Source organism: Nothobranchius furzeri, chromosome 19 (genome assembly GCF_043380555.1).
Source record: "Nothobranchius furzeri strain GRZ-AD chromosome 19, NfurGRZ-RIMD1, whole genome shotgun sequence".
Classification (NCBI taxonomy): Eukaryota; Metazoa; Chordata; class Actinopteri; order Cyprinodontiformes; family Nothobranchiidae; genus Nothobranchius; species Nothobranchius furzeri.
Genome location: NC_091759.1, coordinates 26,901,566 through 26,926,565, shown reverse-complemented (window position 1 = coordinate 26,926,565; position 25,000 = coordinate 26,901,566). Strand labels below are relative to the sequence as shown.

Here is a 25,000-nt window from a genome sequence, read left to right as displayed (position 1 = left end):
CATGAAACCAAAATGTTCATAAACAGATGAAAGATTAAAAATTTGAATTAAAATAAGAAAATAAACGGTTTAGTAAAAAGCAGCTTTAAATAAAAGGGTTGAACACCACGCGGTGTGTAAAACGGTTCTGCTGGGTTTAAGTACGGTTGATGAATGAGGGACCTGGAGCTTTGGGTCAGGGTGTGGGTTAGGTTCTGACCCTACACATCTAAGATGCTTGAAGCTGTCCAAAGATGCCTACAAGAGTCTCTAGGAACCAAAACCACAAACACACCTCTACATTGAAATCAAAAGATGATCATTGTGTGTGTTCACCGGTGTGGAGTTCTGTCGGCGCTGCCGCTGCGTGATGTCTGGCGTGCTGGCAGAGGAAACTCTCCAGCGCTCAGCTGAGTTCTGATGCTGATGGAAGGAGGAGCCAAACGGGCTGGCTGAGGCTGAACAGGAGCAGTGTAAGAGTTAGAGCCGGGGTCACCAACCTGGGCCACAGGAACCCTATTACGTTCCCTCAGGTTTGTGCTAAAAATAGAACAATTCACCCTTGGTGTGAGACAGCAGGGAGGTGTGAGACAGCAGGGAGGTGTGAGACAGCAGGGAGGTGTGAGACAGCAGGGAGGTGTGAGACAGCAGGGAGGTGTGAGACAGCAGGGAGGTGTGAGACAGCAGGGAGGTGTGAGACAGCAGGGAGGCGTGAGACAGCAGGGAGGTGTGAGACAGCAGGGAGGTGTGAGACAGCAGGGAGGTGTGAGACAGCAGGGAGGTGTGAGACAACAGGGATGTGTGAGACAACAGGGAGGTGTGAGACAGCAGGGAGGTGTGAGACAGCAGGGAGCTGTGAGACAGCAGGGAGGTGTGAGACAACAGGGATGTGTGAGACAACAGGGATGTGTGAGACAGCAGGGAGCTGTGAGAAAGCAGGGAGGTGTGAGACAGCAGGGAGCTGTGAGACAGCAGGGAGGTGTGAGACAACAGGGAGGTGTGAGACAACAGGGATGTGTGAGACAACAGGGATGTGTGAGACAACAGGGAGGTGTGAGACAGCAGGGAGGTGTGAGACAGCATGGGGGGTGTGAGACAGCATGGGGGGTGTGAGACAGCAGGGAGGTGTGAGACAACAGGGAGGTGTGAGACAACAGGGATGTGTGAGACAACAGGGAGGTGTGAGACAGCAGGGAGGTGTGAGACAGCATGGGGGGTGTGAGACAGCATGGGGGGTGTGAGACAGCATGGGGGGTGTGAGACAGGAGTGAGGTGTGAGACAGCAGGGAGGCATGAGACAGCAGATAGACCTGAGACAGCAGGGAGCTGTGAGACAGCAGGGAGGTGTGAGACAGCATGGGGGGTGTGAGACAGCAGGGAGGTGTGAGACAGCAGGGAGGCATGAGACAGCAGGTAGACCTGAGACAGCAGGGAGCTGTGAGACAGCAGGGAGGTGTGAGACAGCATGGGGGGTGTGAGACAGCAGGGAGGTGTGAGACAGCAGGGAGGCATGAGACAGCAGGTAGACCTGAGACAGCAGGGAGCTGTGAGACAGCAGGGATGCATGAGACAGCAGCGAAGTGTGAGACAGCATGGGGGGTGTGAGACAGCATGGGGGGTGTGAGACAGCAGGGAGGTGTGAGACAGCAGGGAGGCATGAGACAGCAGGTAGACCTGAGACAGCAGGGAGCTGTGAGACAGCAGGGATGCATGAGACAGCAGGGAGGTGTGAGACAGCATGGGGGGTGTGAGACAGCATGGGGGGTGTGAGACAGGAGTGAGGTGTGAGACAGCAGGGAGGTGTGAGACAGCAGGGAGGCATGAGACAGCAGGTAGACCTGAGACAGCAGGGAGCTGTGAGACAGCAGGGATGCATGAGACAGCAGCGAAGTGTGAGACAGCATGGGGGGTGTGAGACAGCAGGGAGGTGTGAGACAGCAGGGAGGCATGAGACAGCAGGTAGACCTGAGACAGCAGGGAGCTGTGAGACAGCAGGGATGCATGAGACAGCAGCGAAGTGTGAGACAGCATGGGGGGTGTGAGACAGCAGGGAGGTGTGAGACAGCAGGGAGGCATGAGACAGCAGGGATGCATGAGACAGCAGCGAAGTGTGAGACAGCATGGGGGGTGTGAGACAGCAGGGAGGTGTGAGACAGCAGGGAGGTGTGAGACAGCAGGTAGACCTGAGACAGCAGGGAGCTGTGAGACAGCAGGGATGCATGAGACAGCAGGGAGGTGTGAGACAGCATGGGGGGTGTGAGACAGCATGGGGGGTGTGAGACAGGAGTGAGGTGTGAGACAGCAGGGAGGTGTGAGACAGCAGGGAGGCATGAGACAGCAGGTAGACCTGAGACAGCAGGGAGCTGTGAGACAGCAGGGATGCATGAGACAGCAGCGAAGTGTGAGACAGCATGGGGGGTGTGAGACAGCAGGGAGGTGTGAGACAGCAGGGAGGCATGAGACAGCAGGTAGACCTGAGACAGCAGGGAGCTGTGAGACAGCAGGGATGCATGAGACAGCAGCGAAGTGTGAGACAGCATGGGGGGTGTGAGACAGCAGGGAGGTGTGAGACAGCAGGGAGGTGTGAGACAGCAGGGAGGCATGAGACAGCAGGTAGACCTGAGACAGCAGGGAGCTGTGAGACAGCAGCGAAGTGTGAGACAGCATGGGGGGTGTGAGACAGCAGGGATGTGTGAGACAGCATGGGGGGTGTGAGACAGCATGGGGGGTGTGAGACAGGAGTGACAGAGGGGTTCCAGCTGGAGGTGAGGCTGCATCAAGTATCATCTCTAAGCTGCTTTTTAACGTTGGTGGACAGAAAGACAGAAAATGTGAGACAGGTTTCTCCATGATCTGCAGTGAGAGCAGGGTGGAGGTGGAGAAGCTAGAGAGGTGGAGGTGTGGACTGGAGACAGAAGCCATGTGTGTGAATGAGAGGGACACAAGTGGACCAGTGGACAAGTAGAAGTCCAGAAGGTAGTCTATGGTCCTGAGCTACAGAGAGGCCCTTCATATGGCTCAGTACGAGCTCTCAGCTGCTCAACAGCTGGTGACCCCTGAGTTAGGGTAACACACACACACACACACACACACACACTCACAGGAGTCGCTGTTGTTCAGGAGGGTGGCAGCACTACGGCTGCGGGCTAGGAAGGATAGCGTTGGCGTCATCAGACGCTCCACGATACGGCTCTCCCACGGGCTCAGACGCAGGCTGCGGGCTAACAGGAGAGGGTGTTGTCAATATGTGGTCTCTCTCTATCACACACACACACACACACACACACGCACGCGCGCGCACGCGCGCGCACACACACGCACACACGCACACACACACACACACACACACACACACACACACAGGAAGATGTAATCACTCTGCTGCAGAAGGTCTCAGCTCAGCGTTACACCTCACTACCTCCTGTTGCTAGGCTACAGCATCTCCTTCAGCCTCCTCCTACAGTGCAGCAGCTCAGCTGGTACCTGGACATCGACCGTTCACCTGAAGGTGGAACCTGCATCACCTCCACCTGCCTGCTATGGTGGAAGCAGGATCTATAAGTTCAGCAGAACGGTCTGTTGCCATGAAAACCAACTTTAATCCTCACTAACTATTATTATTTTGCTCTTTGACACAATAAGATCAGCTGAGATTGAACAACTACTTTACACCCTTCAGGGTCGACTTCAGCTAACGTGTTTAGCTGCCCTGACGCTGGTGGAATAACTCAAACTTACGTTTACCAGGTTAGGTGGCTAGCGACTCACAGGTAACTCGCTGCTGTTTAACCCTAAACAAATCAAAAGGTCTCTGAGTAAATGCTAGCTAGTGACCACAAATAGCTCCACCTTAAGGCTGATCCTGGTTATCCTACACAAGCATCCAGAGGACACCAGAGCCTAAAATCTGACATTTTACCCGACGTTTCCACAGATAAACCATCGCCAGGAGCAACAGAGGCATGGAGGGAGACACCAAAGACAGACAGGATGTGAGCTCATCCAACACAAATAAACCGGTGATTTACAGGTGATCAAAATGCAAAAGACTCAAATCAAACACAACTAAAATCAAAACCCACAATGCAACAGGGCCGAGAGCGAGACGGGAGGATGAGGACCAGTCACCAAGCACAGGCAGGCAGGCCACCACAGACCACAGCCAAAGAAAACCAGGTTAGGGTGAGGGGGGGTGATGGGGGGCTGGTGGACACCAATGTTGGCTCATCTTACTTATGTTGGGAGAGTTCCAGAGCGTGGCGGAGGACTTGGACAGCCTGTTGTTAAGGACAGGGTCCACCTGTCTCGGCAAGTTGACTGTAGAGGCCGAGCATCTGCCTGCACCAGAGAGAACGCAACACACAACAACTGTTCAGCAGGAGCCCGGTGGGCGGTGGCCCCCCCAGCCCCCCACTCCAAACCACACAGCTGTCAGCATGCTCCAAGGTCCAACTCACATCACTCATTCCTAACTCGGACTTTGGGAAAAATGGAGGGGTATGCAGTTAGTTTAACCGGCTGACGTATTCAGGACCATCATCATGTCTGACTCACCGAACCAGACAGCGAAAAGAAACTCAGAGAAAACAAACCACACTATGGTGCCGCCAGAGCACTAGGTGGGCCCACGTGGGTCTGAGGCCCCGCCTGAGCACTAGGTGGGCACTGGGCCCCACCAGAGCACTAGGTGGGCACTGGGCCCCGCCAGAGCACTAGGTGGGCACTGGGCCCCGCCAGAGCACTAGGTAGGCCCACGCGGGTCTGAGGCCCCGCCTGAGCACTAGGTGGGCACTGGGCCCCACCAGAGCACTAGGTGGGCACTGGGCCCCGCCAGAGCACTAGGTAGGCCCACGCGGGTCTGAGGCCCTGCCTGAGCACTAGGTGGGCACTGGGCCCCGCCTGAGCACTAGGTGGGCACTGGGCCCCACCAGAGCACTAGGTGGGCACTGGGCCCCGCCAGAGCACTAGGTGGGCACTGGGCCCCGCCAGAGCACTAGGTAGGCCCACGCGGGTCTGAGGCCCCGCCTGAGCACTAGGTGGGCACTGGGCCCCACCAGAGCACTAGGTGGGCACTGGGCCCCGCCAGAGCACTAGGTGGGCCCACGCGGGTCTGAGGCCCCCGCCTGAGTACAAGGTGGGCACTGGGCCCTGCCAGAGCACTAGGAGGGCACTGGGCCCCGCCAGAGCACTAGGTGGGCACTGGGCCCCGCCTGAGCACTAGGTGGGCACTGGGCCCCGCCAGAGCACTAGGTGGGCCCACGCGGGTCTGAGGCCCCGCCTGAGCACTAGGTGGGCACTGGGCCCCGCCTGAGCACTAGGTGGGCACTGGGCCCCGCCAGAGCACTAGGTGGGCCCACGCAGGTCTGAGGCCCCGCCCGAGCACTAGGTGGGCCCATGCGGGTCTGAGGCCCTGCCAGAGCACTAGGTGGGCCCATGCGGGTCTGAGGCCCCGCCCATGCTGCAGGCTAATTCACAGCCTGTGCAACAGAGACACTAGAGTTACTGTGGTGAGCTCGCTTTTCTGCCAGGTTCAGGTAAAACTCACTTTCTCTACGTGAGGTCTGGTTGAGTCCCCCCGCCCAGGACCACCTCTGCTGGCGGATCTCAGTCCACGTTTTTTTGGTTGACCTTCTGATTGCTGCTTCGTATCGCTCCTGCAGGAACAAACGGTCAAACACATCAGAGCTCTCCTCAAACGTAGTTTTGTTTCTGGTGAACTTCGTAATCCTAATAAAATCCGATCCTGGTGTCCTGGGAAGACCCGAAGCCACCACCTTGTTCTTCTCTAGCTTCTGTTTCTGCTTCTCCTCCAGCAGGGCTCGACGCTTCTCAGCCTTCATCCTCTGCTCCTCCAGCCTTCTTCTGCGCTCCTCCAGCTGGTTCTCCCTCAACTGCCGAGCCTTCTCCTCCTTCTCCAGCCATTGGGCCTTCTTCGCTGCTGCAGGAGGAATAAAGAGAGAAAAGAGCTAGGGATTTTCTGTCCACAGCTGTCAGTTCATCATTAATGAGACAGTTACAGGTCCAGCACTGGATCACCCACAGAATAACAACATTTCTTCTTAGACACGCCCAGCTGACATCATGGACAGCTCCTTCAGAGGCAGACTGAGACATCCCAGATGTAAAACAACGCTGCCTATAGGAGGCACATACATGTTTACTGATGTGTTTTTGGTGGGTTTGTTTGTTGTAAACGGAGATGGATGTCAGGTCAGGTGATCATGGGTGGGGATTTAACACCATCTCCAGCACCTGCTCAGATAATAAGGGAAAAGGAGGAGGGGGTGAGCGGGTTGCCGCATATTTTTGTTGACCTTCAGTTGATCGCTGTGATAATTGTACTGTATGATATTGAGCGCATTATGTTTCAAGTTAATTGGAGTTAATTTAATAAAGTTTTTGGAAACGCAAGTTTGGAATGGCAGCTGACGTTTGTAAAGAGCGCGTCACGCCGGCCGACTCAGCCTCTGAAGTCGCAGAAATACTACCGAAGTCATTCATCCCTCCTCAGTTTAGCTGGTACTGGCATCATCCTGGTACACAATACCACCAATGCAATACTCAGTATGTGTTCAGTACTCGTGCAGTACCAGATGTACATAGTATGTGTGTACCTTATGCTACCTAGTTCTGGAACCCAAGTTTCATGTTTTATTTGTGGTTTTTAGCGGTCGAAGGTTACAAACAGAAATAGTTAACTTTAGCGAGGAAGAAATAAATCACGATAAACTTAAGCCTGAGGTAAACAAAACAACAATGAGCTCCAACATACACATCATTCCTTTTAATTTAATTTCAGTACAACACATCCAGGGCGTGAAGATAAGCAGATTAGAAAATAGCTGCTTTGACCTCGTTCAGGGACCAATGAGCCAACCGGGAAGGGAGGAGGCTCAGGCTCCCTATACAGCCAATGGTTGGAACATTCAGATGTAAGGAGGAATGGCTTCATCAGAACGAACCATTTCTCCCTCGCCTCTTCAAGATCCCACACAGGTTTAAGAAGTCTGCCTAGGAAGACATCTGTGACCTCCATGACGTTTCTGTGACCTTTGTGTGAGTACTGGTTCCCCACAAGGGTCGTCTTCTAAGCCCTCTGCTTTTACGTCGTACACTTCTGACTGTGCTGCCCCTTCAACAATCTGGTTAATATGCCAACGCTACCACTGGTCTCATCACCTTAGATGATGGATGACACTACCGAGCACAGGTAGACAAAGCTGTTCACTGGAGAGAAGAATGCTGAGAACACGGCTAAACCTGTGAATTGGTTTTTGATTTTTGCCGCAGTAAGAGTAATGAGCCTATCGTCGTTTATGATACGGAGCGACAGAGGGTTGATGATGCACATTCTTAGGGGTAACTGTCAAATGATCTTTAGGTGGCATTCGTTACTATTGTTAAAAAGGCTCACCAAGCTACGGACACTAAGGGAGTTAAGTGAAAACAAAATGTCTCTTAAACTTTTATCGGTGTGTTGACAGTCTTCTTACCAGCTGCAAGGCCCCGCCCGAGCACAAGGTGGGCCCACGGGGGCCAGCAGGTCTGGGGCCCCTGCTTACTGTGTGGTTTGAGAATGTGACAGTGGAAGAAACGGACACTGGGCTGGCCGTGTTCGGCGGACAGGTGGCTGTCATCTGCCAGTCCTGGAGGCTTACCAGAGCTCTGCTGATTATTACAGCAACCCCTCTGTCCAGCTGGTTGCTGGGATGTTTGATCATCTTCTCTCAGGACGAAGACTTTGTTCACTTAAATGCAGACGTAAAACTCGGCTCAATTTATCAGCTGCAATCTGACCTCAATAAGATTCAGATTACAGAAATAATCCAAGCAGTCAGGGTTAGGGTGGGGTGGACTTTGTGGTAAAGGTGGGTATCCGTCCTGCAGGGTCCACACCTTCATGTGAAGGGACTCACCTAATTTAGGGACACACCTAGGGTGTTTCGCAATGTCAAGGCGTCTGGCCTCTCAAGGCAATGTCTTGCGAGGCCAGGCGCCTTGACATTAGAAGACTGTCCTTCCTTGGTCAAAGAAAACGGTTTAATGAAACAGACTAACCTCACGTGACCACGGCTTCCACGTGACGCGTGAGGTTAACTTATATTTTATACGTATAATTTCCAATATAAGTGTAAAACCAGCCTTTTACTTTTTAAATTGTGAATATCCGTCTTCTGTGTATTTGTTCTGTGTGCTGGTTCATAATCATCTTCTCATTTAACACGGAGCAGTAATGAGACGGTTTTACCAACGGCTGACAGATTTCGGCAGGAACTTCCTCCTTCGTCAGAGCCGCCAGCTGTTCGTGGCGTCACTTCCTTTTATGTGCGGGCAGCAGAGCACGATGTCGCCCCCTGCTGCCCGCACCCTTCATGCTGATAACACCGTCCCGTGTGTGATCCAGCGTGTAAACACCATCGTCTCTGTTCACGGTGGTGTGTCTGCCTCTCCTGTTTATGTATCTCGGTATAACGTTTGCCGTCGGGATCCATCGTTTCTACATGTTTTATGGAAATGTTCCTTTTGTTCCATTAGTTGTTTGAAGGTGTCCATTATTACTGTAGTCCTTCCCTTGTCAGCTGGCAGGATGATGATGTCTTGATTTGTGGCCGTGTCGTCACGGCTGCTCTTTCTGGTTCGTGACGTTGTTATGTTGCAGTTTGCTGCTTTTTAATAGGCCAACTATTCTGTTCCTTACTTCTGCTTTATTGCTTTCATCTGCGATTTGTCGACAAGCTAACTCTGTTGCTACGATGAATTCTTCATACGGTATTTTTGGGGTGTTCCTGTGTAATTTAGTCCTTCTTCAGTAAACTCTTCTGCTTCTGTTCGTTTATGTGGAGAAAGGTTGTTTATCCAGGCGTTCTGTGTGGTGTTGTCCTGTTTTTATTTTCTCTCTTTCTCGTCTATCAGTTGGTTTTATTTATTTATGTGTCTTTGTTTGACCTTGGTGAGTTCTTGTTGTTGTTGCATCATGTCTCCTTCTACTTCTGCCACTGTGGCTTTATCCAGTTTGGAAGTTCAGGAGTCCATTTTCCTGATCGTTCTCTATTTGTTTTAGTTTGATTGTGAGGTTTCTCGTCCTTTTTTGAGAAGTGCTTTCCTTGTCCGGTCCATTATGCCTATGTATGTATGTCTGATCTCAGAATTGTGTGCACTGAAACTCTAATTTCTCTCTGGGATTAATAAAGTATCTTTGAATTTGAATAGAATTGAATAGAATTATGTGTTTGTTCTGATCTGGGTTTTAATTGCATACTTGTGGGTGTTGTGTCCTCGTCTCGGCACCTTAAGTTGAAGCAGAGGTGGTTCCTTAGAGCCAGCTTTAAAGCTGTTAGGCCCTTTTAGGAACAACAAAAATACAGAAGATGGATTAAGGAAGCGATGGAGATAAGGAGACGCAGACACACCACCATGAACAGACGATGGTGTTAGCACGGTGGATCACACATGGGACTGTGTTATCAGCATGAAGGACGCGGGCGACATTGTGCTCTGCTGCCCGCACAGAAAAGGAAGTGACGCCACAAACAGCTGGCGGCTCTGACGAAGGAGGAAGTTCCGGCTGAAACATCTCAGCTGAAGGTAAAAACCATCTCATTACTGCTCCGTGTTAAATAAGAATAAAGAAGATGATTGTGTTTATGTTGGTTAAATTAAATATGTAAGTGAGTTACCACCTGCTAGCCAATGAAGCTGCAACTACTAAGCAACTAACCAACCACAGCTAACTGCTTTGGATATAAAAAACATTTCAGATAGCAGCCCGATAGCTACAATTAGTTGACTTACATTTAAACTTGAAATTTGCCCCCGAAGTAGCTGCCGCCTTCTGATCCGCCTTCCTTTTGAAAATACCGCACTGCATTCTGGGAAATTTTTGACCAAGGCTAGGCTACAAGACACCTCCTGTATGTGCTCAGCTAGCTAAACGGCTAACTAACGGAGAACACATGCCTCGGTAGAACATGAACATTGGAGCACGCCTTGGTGGTTCCTGATGACGTATCTCCAAGGCAACCGGGGCGGGGCCGAGACATCAAGGCGAGGTTCCTTGGCATTGAGAAACACCACTAGTCTAACAAGAATAGAACTAGCATATACCACTAGCGTTGTGGTTCAGCATAGTGCTGGGCTTTAGCTTGCACCTTAGTAGTACATGTTATCATAGTGCATTACAAGGGACAGTTAGCATAGCACTAAGGGTTAACATAGGTGGCGTTAGAGAGGCACCTTACCTTGAAGTTTAGTCTGTTGTTCTGAGAGCATCAAAAACAAAGAAAGAGCAGGTGAAAGACGTCCTGAGGGTGGGTTGGTAGGTTAGTAAAAGGCCCTGCTTCATGCTCCAGGCTGACCTTAGAGAGGAGATTAACTTACCAATGTATCGAGCTCGCTCCTCCCTTCGCTCCCGTGCTAGCTTCTGTCTCTGCTCTGAGCTCATTGAATCTAAAAAACAAGTAGATGAAATTTAAACTCAAAGCTTCTTTCAAAAAATGTAACAAGTTAAATCCTTCCTTAGTTCATCAAGAAAACAACCCGTCTACCAGGAGTCAGTCCTCTAGAAGCCCTGGGGTCATCAGCGTTTACAGACTGAAGAGCAAAACTAAATATAGAAAAAAGCTAAAATGCTAAATGTGTAAAGGCACATTCCATCAAAATCAAGCTAGTATTACCATCCACTAAACGGGTGAGTGTGATGGAAGATTTCATTGATTCCATCGTTGATTGATCACATCAGGTCAAAAACATCCAAACCCTAACCCTAACCTCCGGTGCTTCACTCAGGAGACATCTTGAGACAGGATGGGTCATATCGGAGCTAATCTATGGGCTCCAGGTACCTTGAGGTTGAGGTCCACCTGACTTTTGAAAGTCTGGATCTGCTGGGGTCTCCACACCGGTATAGTAGACACAACAGATCACATCTGATGACCTTTATAAATAAACAACTCTCTAGTTTATAACCAAACAACAAATACTTTTACAACCCAGACTTCACTACTTTCTCAGATACAAAGAATGGTTTTGCTAAAACATCTAGCTTCCATTACATTTCACACATCACATTACATCACTTCACATCCACCACACCACATCTCATTATTCATATCTTGTCATGTATGAATCATTAGTTTAGGTAAAAGAATTAAACTCATTTTATAAACTACATACTGACTCTGTCTGAATTCATACGAAGTGTGTTTATGGTCCCTGAAGAAGCAAACAACCCTAGAATCTTCTGATTAAACATTCAAAGATCGATCAGGTTGATATTCCGTATTTATATGGAATCATCACATCTTATTGATCATAATTTATTTGTAGAACTTCTGCTACACCTGACAGCTCAACACAACAGCTGAAACTGATTATACTAGGAAGTAAGCAGACGACCACACATTTCTTGTCCTGACAAAGGCCAGTGTGGCTGAAACCAGACGAAAAATACTGAGAAAATGAGACACTAGTGAGTAAATCAAACATTAGTGAGTAAATCAGACATTAGTGAGTAAATCAAACATTAGTGAGTAAATCAGACATTAGTGAGTAAATCAAACATTAGTGAGTAAATCAGACAATAGTGAGTAAATCAGACACTAGTGAGTAAATCAGACACTAGTGAGTAAATCAGACACTAGTGAGTAAATCAAACATTAGTGAGTAAATCAGACATTAGTAAGATCAGACACTAGTGAGTAAATCAAACATTAGTGAGTAAATCAAACATTAGTGAGTAAATCAGACAATAGTGAGTAAATCAGACAATAGTGAGTAAATCAGACACTAGTGAGTAAATAAGACAATAGTGAGTAAATCAAACACTAGTGAGTAAATCAAACATTAGTGAGTAAATCAGACACTAGTGAGTAAATCAAACACTAGTGAGTAAATCAAACATTAGTGAGTAAATCAGACAATAGTGAGTAAATCAGACACTAGTGAGTAAATCAGACACTAGTGAGTAAATCAGACACTAGTGAGTAAATCAAACATTAGTGAGTAAATCAGACATTAGTGAGTAAATCAGACACTAGTGAGTAAATCAGACACTAGTGAGTAAATCAAACATTAGTGAGTAAATCAGACAATAGTGAGTAAATAAGACAATAGTGAGTAAATCAAACATTAGTGAGTAAATCAGACAATAGTGAGTAAATCAGACACTAGTGAGTAAATCAGACACTAGTGAGTAAATCAGACACTAGTGAGTAAATCAAACATTAGTGAGTAAATCAGACATTAGTGAGTAAATCAGACACTAGTGAGTAAATCAGACACTAGTGAGTAAATCAAACATTAGTGAGTAAATCAAACAATAGTGAGTAAATCAGACAATAGTGAGTAAATCAGACAATAGTGAGTAAATCAGACACTAGTGAGTAAATCAGACACTAGAGAGTAAATCAGACACTAGTGAGTAAATCAGACATTAGTGAATAAATCAAACAATATTGAGAAAATGAGACACTAGTGAGTAAATCAGTCAATAGTGAGTAAATCAGACACTAGTGAGTAAATCAGACAATAGTGAGTAAATCAGACACTAGTGAGTAAATCAGACACTAGTGAGTAAATCAGACAATAGTGAGTAAATCAGACACTAGTGAGTAAATCAAACATTAGTGAGTAAATCAGACAATAGTGAGTAAATCAAACATTAGTGAGTAAATCAGACAATAGTGAGTAAATCACACACTAGTGAGTAAATCAGACACTAGAGGGCAAATCAGACACTAGTGAGTAAATCAAACATTAGTGAGCAAATCAAACAATATTGAGAAAATGAGACACTAGTGAGTAAATCAGACACTAGTGAGGAAATCAGACACTAGTGAGTAAATCAGACACTAGTTAGTAAATCAGACACTAGTGAGTAAATCAGACAATAATGCGTAAATCAGACACTAGTGAGTAAATCAGACACTAGTGAGTAAATCAAACACTAGTGAGTAAATCAGACAATAGTGAGTAAATCAGACATTAGTGAGTAAATCAGACATTAGTGAATAAATCAGACAATACTGAGAAAATGAGACACTAGTGAGTAAATCAGGTACTAGTGAGTAAATCAGACAATAGTGAGTAAATCAGACACTAGTTAGTAAATCAGACACTAGTGAGTAAATCAGACAATAGTGAGTAAATCAGACACTAGTGAGTAAATCAAACACTAGTGAGTAAATCAGACAATAGTGAGTAAATCAGACACTAGTGAGTAAATCAGACACTAGTGAGTAAATCAAACATTAGTGAGTAAATCAGACATTAGTGAATAAATCAGACAATATTGAGAAAATGAGACACTAGTGAGTAAATCAGGTACTAGTGAGTAAATCAGACAATAGTGAGTAAATCAGACACTAGTGAGTAAATCAGACACTAGTGAGTAAATCAAACACTAGAGAGTAAATCAAACACTAGAGAGTAAATCAGACACTAGTGAGTAAATCAGACACTAGTGAGTAAATCAAACACTAGAGAGTAAATCAGACACTAGAAAGTAAATCAGACACTAGTGAGTAAATCAGACAGTAGTGAGTAAATCAGACAGTAATGAGTAAATCAAACACTAGAGAGTAAATCAAACACTAGAGAGTAAATCAGACACTAGTGAGTAAATCAGACACTAGTGAGTAAATCAGACACTAGAGAGTAAATCAAACACTAGAGAGTAAATCAGACACTAGAAAGTAAATCAGACACTAGTGAGTAAATCAGACACTAGAGAGTAAATCAGACAGTAGTGAGTAAATCAGACACTAGTGAGTAAATCAAACACTAGAAAGTAAATCAGACACTAGAAAGTAAAGCAGACACTAGTGAGTAAATCAGACACTAGTGAGTAAATCAGACAGTAGTGAGTAAATCAGACACTAGTGAGTAAATCAAACACTAGAGAGTAAATCAGACACTAGAGAGTAAATCAGACACTAGTGAGTAAATCAGACAGTAGTGAGTAAATCAGACACTAGTGAGTAAATCAAACACTAGAGAGTAAATCAGACACTAGAAAGTAAATCAGACACTAGTGAGAAAATCAGACACTAGAGAGTAAATCAGACAGTAGTGAGTAAATCAGACACTAGTGAGTAAATCAAACACTAGAAAGTAAATCAGACATTAGAAAGTAAATCAGACACTAGTGAGTAAATCAGACACTAGTGAGTAAATCAGACAGTAGAGAGTAAATCAGACACTAGTGAGTAAATCAAACACTAGTGAGTAAATCAGACACTAGTGAGTAAATCAGACACTAGTGAGTAAATCAGACACTAGTGAGTAAATCAGACACTAGAGAGTAAATCAGACACTAGAAAGTAAATCAGACACTAGTGAGTAAATCAGACACTAGAGAGTAAATCAGACACTAGTGAGTAAATCAGACAGTAGTGAGTAAATCAGACACTAGAGAGTAAATCAGACACTAGTGAGTAAATCAGACAATAGAAAGTAAATCAGACACTAGTGAGTAAATCAGACACTAGGGAGTAAATCAGACACTAGTGAGTAAATCAGACACTAGAGAGTAAATCAGACACTAGTGAGTAAATCAGACAATAGAAAGTAAATCAGACACTAGTGAGTAAATCAGACAATAGAAAGTAAATCAGACACTAGTGAGTAAATCAGACACTAGAGAGTAAATCAGACACTAGTGAGTAAATCAGACAGTAGTGAGTAAATCAGACACTAGTGAGTAAATCAGACACTAGTGAGTAAATGAGACACTAGTGAGTAAATCAGACAGTAGTGAGTAAATCAGACACTAGTGAGTAAATGAAACACAAGAGAGTAAATCAGACACTAGAAAGTAAATCAGACACTAGTGAGTAAATCAGACACTAGTGAGTAAATCAGACAGTAGTGAGTAAATCAGACACTAGTGAGTAAATCAGACAATAGTGAGTAAATCAAACACTAGTGAGTAAATCAAACATTAGTGAGTAAATCAGACAATAGTGAGTAAATCAGACACTAGTGAGTAAATAAGACAATAGTGAGTAAATCAAACACTAGTGAGTAAATCAAACATTAGTGAGTAAATCAGACACTAGTGAGTAAATCAAACACTAGTGAGTAAATCAAACATTAGTGAGTAAATCAGACAATAGTGAGTAAATCAGACACTAGTGAGTAAATCAGACACTAGTGAGTAAATCAGACACTAGTGAGTAAATCAAACATTAGTGAGTAAATCAGACATTAGTGAGTAAATCAGACACTAGTGAGTAAATCAGACACTAGTGAGTAAATCAAACATTAGTGAGTAAATCAGACAATAGTGAGTAAATAAGACAATAGTGAGTAAATCAAACATTAGTGAGTAAATCAGACAATAGTGAGTAAATCAGACACTAGTGAGTAAATCAGACACTAGTGAGTAAATCAGACACTAGTGAGTAAATCAAACATTAGTGAGTAAATCAGACATTAGTGAGTAAATCAGACACTAGTGAGTAAATCAGACACTAGTGAGTAAATCAAACATTAGTGAGTAAATCAAACAATAGTGAGTAAATCAGACAATAGTGAGTAAATCAGACAATAGTGAGTAAATCAGACACTAGTGAGTAAATCAGACACTAGAGAGTAAATCAGACACTAGTGAGTAAATCAGACATTAGTGAATAAGTCAAACAATATTGAGAAAATGAGACACTAGTGAGTAAATCAGTCAATAGTGAGTAAATCAGACACTAGTGAGTAAATCAGACAATAGTGAGTAAATCAGACACTAGTGAGTAAATCAGACACTAGTGAGTAAATCAGACAATAGTGAGTAAATCAGACACTAGTGAGTAAATCAAACATTAGTGAGTAAATCAGACAATAGTGAGTAAATCAAACATTAGTGAGTAAATCAGACAATAGTGAGTAAATCAGACACTAGTGAGTAAATCAGACACTAGAGGGCAAATCAGACACTAGTGAGTAAATCAAACATTAGTGAGCAAATCAAACAATATTGAGAAAATGAGACACTAGTGAGTAAATCAGACACTAGTGAGGAAATCAGACACTAGTGAGTAAATCAGACACTAGTTAGTAAATCAGACACTAGTGAGTAAATCAGACAATAATGCGTAAATCAGACACTAGTGAGTAAATCAGACACTAGTGAGTAAATCAAACACTAGTGAGTAAATCAGACAATAGTGAGTAAATCAGACAATAGTGAGTAAATCAGACATTAGTGAGTAAATCAGACATTAGTGAATAAATCAGACAATACTGAGAAAATGAGACACTAGTGAGTAAATCAGGTACTAGTGAGTAAATCAGACAATAGTGAGTAAATCAGACACTAGTTAGTAAATCAGACACTAGTGAGTAAATCAGACAATAGTGAGTAAATCAGACACTAGTGAGTAAATCAAACACTAGTGAGTAAATCAGACAATAGTGAGTAAATCAGACACTAGTGAGTAAATCAGACACTAGTGAGTAAATCAAACATTAGTGAGTAAATCAGACATTAGTGAATAAATCAGACAATATTGAGAAAATGAGACACTAGTGAGTAAATCAGGTACTAGTGAGTAAATCAGACAATAGTGAGTAAATCAGACACTAGTGAGTAAATCAGACACTAGTGAGTAAATCAAACACTAGAGAGTAAATCAAACACTAGAGAGTAAATCAGACACTAGTGAGTAAATCAGACACTAGTGAGTAAATCAAACACTAGAGAGTAAATCAGACACTAGAAAGTAAATCAGACACTAGTGAGTAAATCAGACAGTAGTGAGTAAATCAGACAGTAATGAGTAAATCAAACACTAGAGAGTAAATCAAACACTAGAGAGTAAATCAGACACTAGTGAGTAAATCAGACACTAGTGAGTAAATCAGACACTAGAGAGTAAATCAAACACTAGTGAGTAAATCAAACATTAGTGAGTAAATCAGACATTAGTGAGTAAATCAGACACTAGTGAGTAAATCAGACACTAGTGAGTAAATCAAACATTAGTGAGTAAATCAAACAATAGTGAGTAAATCAGACAATAGTGAGTAAATCAGACAATAGTGAGTAAATCAGACACTAGTGAGTAAATCAGACACTAGAGAGTAAATCAGACACTAGTGAGTAAATCAGACATTAGTGAATAAGTCAAACAATATTGAGAAAATGAGACACTAGTGAGTAAATCAGTCAATAGTGAGTAAATCAGACACTAGTGAGTAAATCAGACAATAGTGAGTAAATCAGACACTAGTGAGTAAATCAGACACTAGTGAGTAAATCAGACAATAGTGAGTAAATCAGACACTAGTGAGTAAATCAAACATTAGTGAGTAAATCAGACAATAGTGAGTAAATCAAACATTAGTGAGTAAATCAGACAATAGTGAGTAAATCAGACACTAGTGAGTAAATCAGACACTAGAGGGCAAATCAGACACTAGTGAGTAAATCAAACATTAGTGAGCAAATCAAACAATATTGAGAAAATGAGACACTAGTGAGTAAATCAGACACTAGTGAGGAAATCAGACACTAGTGAGTAAATCAGACACTAGTTAGTAAATCAGACACTAGTGAGTAAATCAGACAATAATGCGTAAATCAGACACTAGTGAGTAAATCAGACACTAGTGAGTAAATCAAACACTAGTGAGTAAATCAGACAATAGTGAGTAAATCAGACATTAGTGAGTAAATCAGACATTAGTGAATAAATCAGACAATACTGAGAAAATGAGACACTAGTGAGTAAATCAGGTACTAGTGAGTAAATCAGACAATAGTGAGTAAATCAGACACTAGTTAGTAAATCAGACACTAGTGAGTAAATCAGACAATAGTGAGTAAATCAGACACTAGTGAGTAAATCAAACACTAGTGAGTAAATCAGACAATAGTGAGTAAATCAGACACTAGTGAGTAAATCAGACACTAGTGAGTAAATCAAACATTAGTGAGTAAATCAGACATTAGTGAATAAATCAGACAATATTGAGAAAATGAGACACTAGTGAGTAAATCAGGTACTAGTGAGTAAATCAGACAATAGTGAGTAAATCAGACACTAGTGAGTAAATCAGACACTAGTGAGTAAATCAAACACTAGAGAGTAAATCAAACACTAGAGAGTAAATCAGACACTAGTGAGTAAATCAGACACTAGTGAGTAAATCAAACACTAGAGAGTAAATCAGACACTAGAAAGTAAATCAGACACTAGTGAGTAAATCAGACAGTAGTGAGTAAATCAGACAGTAATGAGTAAATCAAACACTAGAGAGTAAATCAAACACTAGAGAGTAAATCAGACACTAGTGAGTAAATCAGACACTAGTGAGTAAATCAGACACTAGAGAGTAAATCAAACACTAGAGAGTAAATCAGACACTAGAAAGTAAATCAGACACTAGTGAGTAAATCAGACACTAGAGAGTAAATCAGACAGTAGTGAGTAAATCAGACACTAGTGAGTAAATCAAACACTAGAAAGTAAATCAGACACTAGAAAGTAAAGCAGACACTAGTGAGTAAATCAGACACTAGTGAGTAAATCAGACAGTAGTGAGTAAATCAGACACTAGTGAGTAAATCAAACACTAGAGAGTAAATCAGACACTAGAGAGTAAATCAGACACTAGTGAGTAAATCAGACAGTAGTGAGTAAATCAGACACTAGTGAGTAAATCAAACACTAGAGAGTAAATCAGACACTAGAAAGTAAATCAGACACTAGTGAGAAAATCAGACACTAGAGAGTAAATCAGACAGTAGTGAGTAAATCAGACACTAGTGAGTAAATCAAACACTAGAAAGTAAATCAGACATTAGAAAGTAAATCAGACACTAGTGAGTAAATCAGACACTAGTGAGTAAATCAGACAGTAGAGAGTAAATCAGACACTAGTGAGTAAATCAAACACTAGTGAGTAAATCAGACACTAGTGAGTAAATCAGACACTAGTGAGTAAATCAGACACTAGTGAGTAAATCAGACACTAGAGAGTAAATCAGACACTAGAAAGTAAATCAGACACTAGTGAGTAAATCAGACACTAGAGAGTAAATCAGACACTAGTGAGTAAATCAGACAGTAGTGAGTAAATCAGACACTAGAGAGTAAATCAGACACTAGTGAGTAAATCAGACAATAGAAAGTAAATCAGACACTAGTGAGTAAATCAGACACTAGAGAGTAAATCAGACACTAGTGAGTAAATCAGACACTAGAGAGTAAATCAGACACTAGTGAGTAAATCAGACAATAGAAAGTAAATCAGACACTAGTGAGTAAATCAGACAATAGAAAGTAAATCAGACACTAGTGAGTAAATCAGACACTAGAGAGTAAATCAGACACTAGTGAGTAAATCAGACAGTAGTGAGTAAATCAGACACTGTTGAGTAAATCAGACACTAGTGAGTAAATGAGACACTAGTGAGTAAATCAGACAGTAGTGAGTAAATCAGACACTAGTGAGTAAATCAAACACAAGAGAGTAAATCAGACACTAGAAAGTAAATCAGACACTAGTGAGTAAATCAGACACTAGTGAGTAAATCAGACAGTAGTGAGTAAATCAGACACTAGTGAGTAAATCAGACAGTAGTGAGTAAATCAGACACTAGTGAGTAAATCAGACAGTAGTGAGTAAATCAGACACTAGTGAGTAAATCAGACACTAGAGAGTAAATCAAACACTAGTGAGTAAATCAGACACTAGAGAGTAAATCAGACACTAGTGAGTAAATCAGACAGTAGTGAGTAAATCAGACACTAGTGAGTAAATCAGACAGTAGTGAGTAAATCAGACACTAGTGAGTAAATCAGACAGTAGTGAGTAAATCAGACATTAGTGAGTAAATCAAACACTAGAGAGTAAATCAGACACTAGAAAGTAAATCAGACACTAGTGAGTAAATCAGACACTAGTGAGTAAATCAGACACTAGAGAGTAAATCAGACACTAGTGAGTAAATCAGACAGTAGTGAGTAAATCAGACACTAGTGAGTAAATCAGACAGTAGTGAGTAAAGTGTGTGGAAATGTGCTGAGTCCACTTTAGGCTGTGCAGATTCTGATCAAACTACTGAGTGCATTTTTAAACTCTGGTGTGAAAGCTGTGAAACAACCTTCCGAGAGCTCCAACATACCTTTCTTGGGCTGTGGGCTGCTGCAGGGGCCGGGTGTGGACCCGGGGCTGTAAGGTCTGGCTTCAGTCCTGGAGGAGAATGTCTTTGAGACAGTGTCTGATTTATGGGACAAGTCTGAAACAGCTGAGTCTTCTGGAGTCAGAAGATCTTTTCCTGAGTTCTTCTCATTCTGGATAGACTGAGAGTCCGATTGCAGGGGTAGAGCTGCAGGACAAACAGCAGCCCTGTTAGTTATCAGAAGCTGTTACCAGAACCAGAACCACAAACAAAACCTGATGAAGGATTTTGGAGGACACCTGACCGCTAATTCATTCACTCAGACAGGAAAGGCTTCACAAGTCAAGGGATGTGCCAGTTGTTTCTGATACAGGGCGAAGATGGAGGAGTTAGGCATCCAAAATAAATTAATTATGGTTTTATTTTTAAATATGTTATAATTTTTAAGTTGGCACCATTGTACCACAGCCATTCCAGGATTTGGAGAATGCATTAGTCCAGGTCTGGGAGGAGATCCCTCAGGAGACCACTCATAGGGAGCCTAAGCCCCGCCCACCTACACCACATCACGGTTCCCCGGAAGAACAAAAACATGAGTGCAAGCTTACGGGCTAAAAATGCTATTTTCTAATTCCACTTGTGTTGTGCCATGGATTTCACACGAGTACGTGAATTTTAAAACACATTTTGATACCAAGAACACGTTTATTTTCTAACGGGGGAACGATATTTTAGGTGTTGTGTGAAAATAAGTCCAGGACTACAAACGCTTCACCAGAGTGACGTCATCGAACCAGACATGGAGAAACCGAGGGAAAAGGCTGGAAGTTCAGCAAACTTCCCACAGGAGGAAAGAACCACCATGAATCTGGTCATGTGGTGAGTAGCAGCTACGCTAGGGGGGAGGAGCTTATGTGGTGACGTCACATATGCGACGTACCGATTCCTGGTGTGTAGTCACGCTAATTACGAACTTTTACAAGCTGATAAATCTAAAAGTCCGTGACTGGCGTGGTCGAAACCCCATCAGTACTTTTCATTTACGTTACAGTACAGCGTGGGTGATCCAGGGCGCGAGGCAGAGCCGGTTAGAAAACAGCGTTTTCAGCCTCGTTGGCTTGCTTTTGTTTTTCATTCTTCCGGGAACCCGTGAGCAACCCGGAAAGGGAGGAGACTTGGGCTACCTATTGAATCTGCCACCTCGTCAGGAGCATGTCCAGGCGCTGTGAGGAGGTCATACAGAGGCCACACCCACTACTGAGCCTCATTCTGACTTGTTTTAAGGACTGTGCATCACAGCTGGGCCAGCCTGTAGCGCTGTTCCGCTTGTGGAGGTGAAACCAGACCGTGGATGGATGAATTTGATTTCCACCGGAAGTTTTTGTGTGATTTTGTTGTCCGCACATTCAGCTTTGTAAGGGTAGTATTAAGTAAAGGTGTTTGGTAACACTTTGCAATAAGGTTCCCTTTATTAACGTCCCTGTTATTTTTATTTATTAAGTGTCCTGAAGCTTCGGACAAAGGTCCGGGGGGGGGGGGGGGGGGGGGGGGCTGCTTAGTAATGCATTACATAATATGATTTACAGTTGTTAATACTTTATTTAATAGCCTATTAATGCTTAATAACGCGTTAAGTATTGTTAATGAAGGGACTCTTATTGTAAAGGGTTACACAATATTCCATTCATTCAGATCTGTTATTTTTGTCTTTCCTTTGTTTTGATGAGAAGTGTTTGTTTGACACATCAGTCCTGCTCTTGGTGAGAGTCAACAACAACAACGTCACATGATCAGCTGTTCACTCCACAAACAACAACCAGCATGGCGCTCCTCCTCCTGCTCCAGCTCAGCCCGGGTTTATTTTTAGCGGAACTCGGAGAATGTGGGCCATAAAAGGTTCTGCAGAAGCTCGGGGACAATCTGCAGCTGGACGCTTTAGAAGACGGATTATTAGATTGCAGCACATGTTTGGAGATCATCTGAAAAGGCCAAAGTCCCGGTTTCTGTCTCACTCGGGTCACCTGGGCTTTTATTAAAAAGTCTATTAGACAAATGACTCGACATAATCTTAATCCTAACCCTATGAAATCACTAACATCTGGACGAAGAAATTATACAACTTTATTATCACTGACATGGGATTAAGAGCACAAAAGGTCTGTAATTGGATTACTTATCTGATCCTGATGAGGAATGTCCCATTCTGATATCGATATCAGAAGTAATTTGATATCGATATCAGAAGTAATTTGATATCGATATCAGAAGTAATTTGATATCGGTATCAGAAGTAATTTGATATCGATATCAGAAGTAATTTGATATCGATATCAGAAGTAATTTGATATCGATATCAGAAGTAATTTGATATCGATATCAGAAGTAATTTGATATCGATATCAGAAGTAATTTGATATCGGCCCAAAAACAGTGCATCAGATTATATCGAACGGCATCAAAAATCTCCGATATAAGCGGTCTGTTACGGTTCAGTTTTGCTTGTTTTCCGAGCTACATCACCTGATCAGGCCTTTCATGTGCTCCAAACCATGGAACAGGTAAAGTCTGTATGATTGGTGCTGATATCGTATCAGACGGATATCGGTATCGGTCAGTACCCCGATAAGGCTGTAATATCTGTATTGTATCGGAAGTGAAAAGGTTGTATCGGGACATCCCTACTTCTGATCCAGTAATCTCAGCCCAGTCCTCTAATCTGATCCTGGTCCTCTAATCTGATCCTGGTCCTCTAATCTGATCCCAGTCCTCTAATCTGATCCTGGCCCTGTAATCTGATCCTGGTCCTGTAATCTGATCCTTGTTCTGTAATCGGATCCTGGTCCTGTAATCTGATCCCGTTCTTCTAATCTGATCCTGGTCCTGTAATCTGATCCTGGTCCTATAATCTGATCCTGATCTTCTAATCTGATCCTGGTCCTCTAATCTGATCCTGGTCCTCTAATCTGATCCCAGTCCTCTAATCTGATCCTGGCCCTGTAATCTGATCCTGGTCCTGTAATCTGATCCTTGTTCTGTAATCGGATCCTGGTCCTGTAATCTGATCCCGTTCTTCTAATCTGATCCTGGTCCTGTAATCTGATCCTGGTTCTGTAATCTGATCCTGGTCCTGTAATCTGAGCCCGGTCCTGTAATCTGATCCCGATCTAATCTGATCCTGGTCCTGTAATCTGATCCTGGTCCTGTAATCTGATCCTGGTCCTGTAATCTGAGCCCGGTCCTGTAATCTGATCCTGATCTAATCTGATCCTGATCCTGTAATCTGATCCTGGCCCTGTAATCTGATCCTGGTCCTGTAATCTGATCCTGGTCCTGTAATCTGATCCTGATCTAATCTGATCCTGATCCTGTAATCTGATCCTGGCCCTGTAATCTGATCCTGGTCCTGTAATCTGATCCTGGTCCTGTAATCTGATCCTGGCCCTGTAATCTGATCCTGGTCCTGTAATCTGATCCTGGTCCTGTAATCTGAGCCCGGTCCTGTAATCTGATCCTGATCTAATCTGATCCTGTAATCTGATCCTGGCCCTGTAATCTGATCCTGGTCCTGTAATCTGATCCTGGTCCTGTAATCTGATCCTGGTCCTGTAATCTGATCCTGGCCCTGTAATCTGATCCTGGTCCTGTAATCTGATCCTGGTCCTGTAATCTGATCCTGGTCCTGTAATCTGATCCTGGTCCTGTAATCTGATCCTGGCCCTGTAATCTGATCCTGGTCCTGTAATCTGATCCTGGTCCTGTAATCTGATCCTGGTTCTGTAATCTGATCCTGGTCCTGTAATCTGACCCTGGCCCTGTAATCTGATCCTGGTCCTGTAATCTGATCGTGGTTCTGTAAACAGTTCATCTGTGGTGCCATGGGTCCATGTGAAGAGCGGGATAAGATGAACCTGGGTCAGAACCATCTGTGGTGTCTGGGCTTCAGCTGGACTGTCTGCAGGAGTTTCTCGTGCGTTCCTGAAGGACCTCTCCTGTATGAATACCAGGAGAACCGGAAACACAAGGCTCCACGCCCCAGGGAGAAGAAACAGGAAACACATTCCTAGAACCGGAACAAACCTCAGAACCAGAACCGAAACTCCAGCTGAAAACAAGCAGAAATAGTTCTGAATAAAATTCCGCTGGAAAACAGAAACTTCAGGTCAAACTGTACTGACCTTTGACCTCTTTAGAACTCTGTTACCAGCTGATTCACATCATGAAGGAATCAGAACACCGGTGTTTAACGGGTTTTTGTGATCCTGTAGGTTTGACTAAATATTCTGAGATGCAGCAGTAACAAGAGACGGGTGGAGCTTTTATTTTGGTAAACAGGAAACAGGAAGCTCACATCTCACACAAGCGGACTCAGAACCGAGCCGAAACTTCTGTAGAACCCACAGGAACAAACTCTGTATCAAGCTGGCTGCTGACTCGGTGAAACAGGTCAGAACCACGGAGTGAGTTCACTCAAACCTCATTTCCTTCAGTTTATTGATTTGTTTCAATCATTCTGATTGGTTAGTTCCAATGGCCTGGACAGGCTCCGCCCAGCACATGACAGCAAGATGAGTCATGGTTCAAATGTTTTGGATGGAGTCAAGAGACCCGATCCATTCCATTCAGGTCCGAGTCCAGGTCCTGGTTCTGCAGCTACTGGACTCACTGGGTCCACCAGGAGCTCCTGAAAGGTGAGCCCGTCTGACAGCTGGAACTTGGACCAGACAACAGCCCAGTACTCAAACCGTGAGTCAGAACCGCAAGAAACGGACGGAGTCCAAATGATGAGTTACAGCAGGAGGTTCTGCTGAGCCTGGAGCACTCCGGATCAGAGTTTGTGCGTGTCTAGGGTTAGGGTGAGAGAACAAGGCCCACTCCCAACACTGCCTTCAGCAAAGTGCACTT

General features: G+C 43.8%; 1 protein-coding gene across 6 annotated transcripts in view; it reads right to left on the bottom strand.

Moving 5' to 3' along the window:
- Positions 1 to 25,000, bottom strand: part of LOC107395443 (MAP7 domain-containing protein 1) — a 43,773-nt gene that overhangs the window by 17,608 nt on the left and 1,165 nt on the right. Inside the window, exons 1-9 of one of the 6 annotated variants that reach the window (XM_070547342.1) lie at positions 24,007 to 24,147; positions 20,102 to 20,305; positions 10,357 to 10,425; positions 10,218 to 10,280; positions 5,754 to 5,917; positions 5,525 to 5,633; positions 4,213 to 4,317; positions 3,081 to 3,200; positions 316 to 437 (exon numbers count right to left, since the gene is read on the bottom strand). In XM_070547342.1, the coding sequence (XP_070403443.1) occupies positions 316 to 437; positions 3,081 to 3,200; positions 4,213 to 4,317; positions 5,525 to 5,633; positions 5,754 to 5,917; positions 10,218 to 10,280; positions 10,357 to 10,420 (747 nt within the window). In that variant the 5' untranslated portion in view covers positions 10,421 to 10,425; positions 20,102 to 20,305; positions 24,007 to 24,147. Of the gene's footprint in view, positions 1 to 315; positions 438 to 3,080; positions 3,201 to 4,212; positions 4,318 to 5,524; positions 5,634 to 5,753; positions 5,918 to 10,217; positions 10,281 to 10,356; positions 10,426 to 20,101; positions 20,306 to 24,006; positions 24,148 to 25,000 lie in introns of those variants that run through there. The other 5 variants (XM_015974834.3, XM_015974835.3, XM_015974837.3 and 2 more) reach the window with 5 other exon arrangements.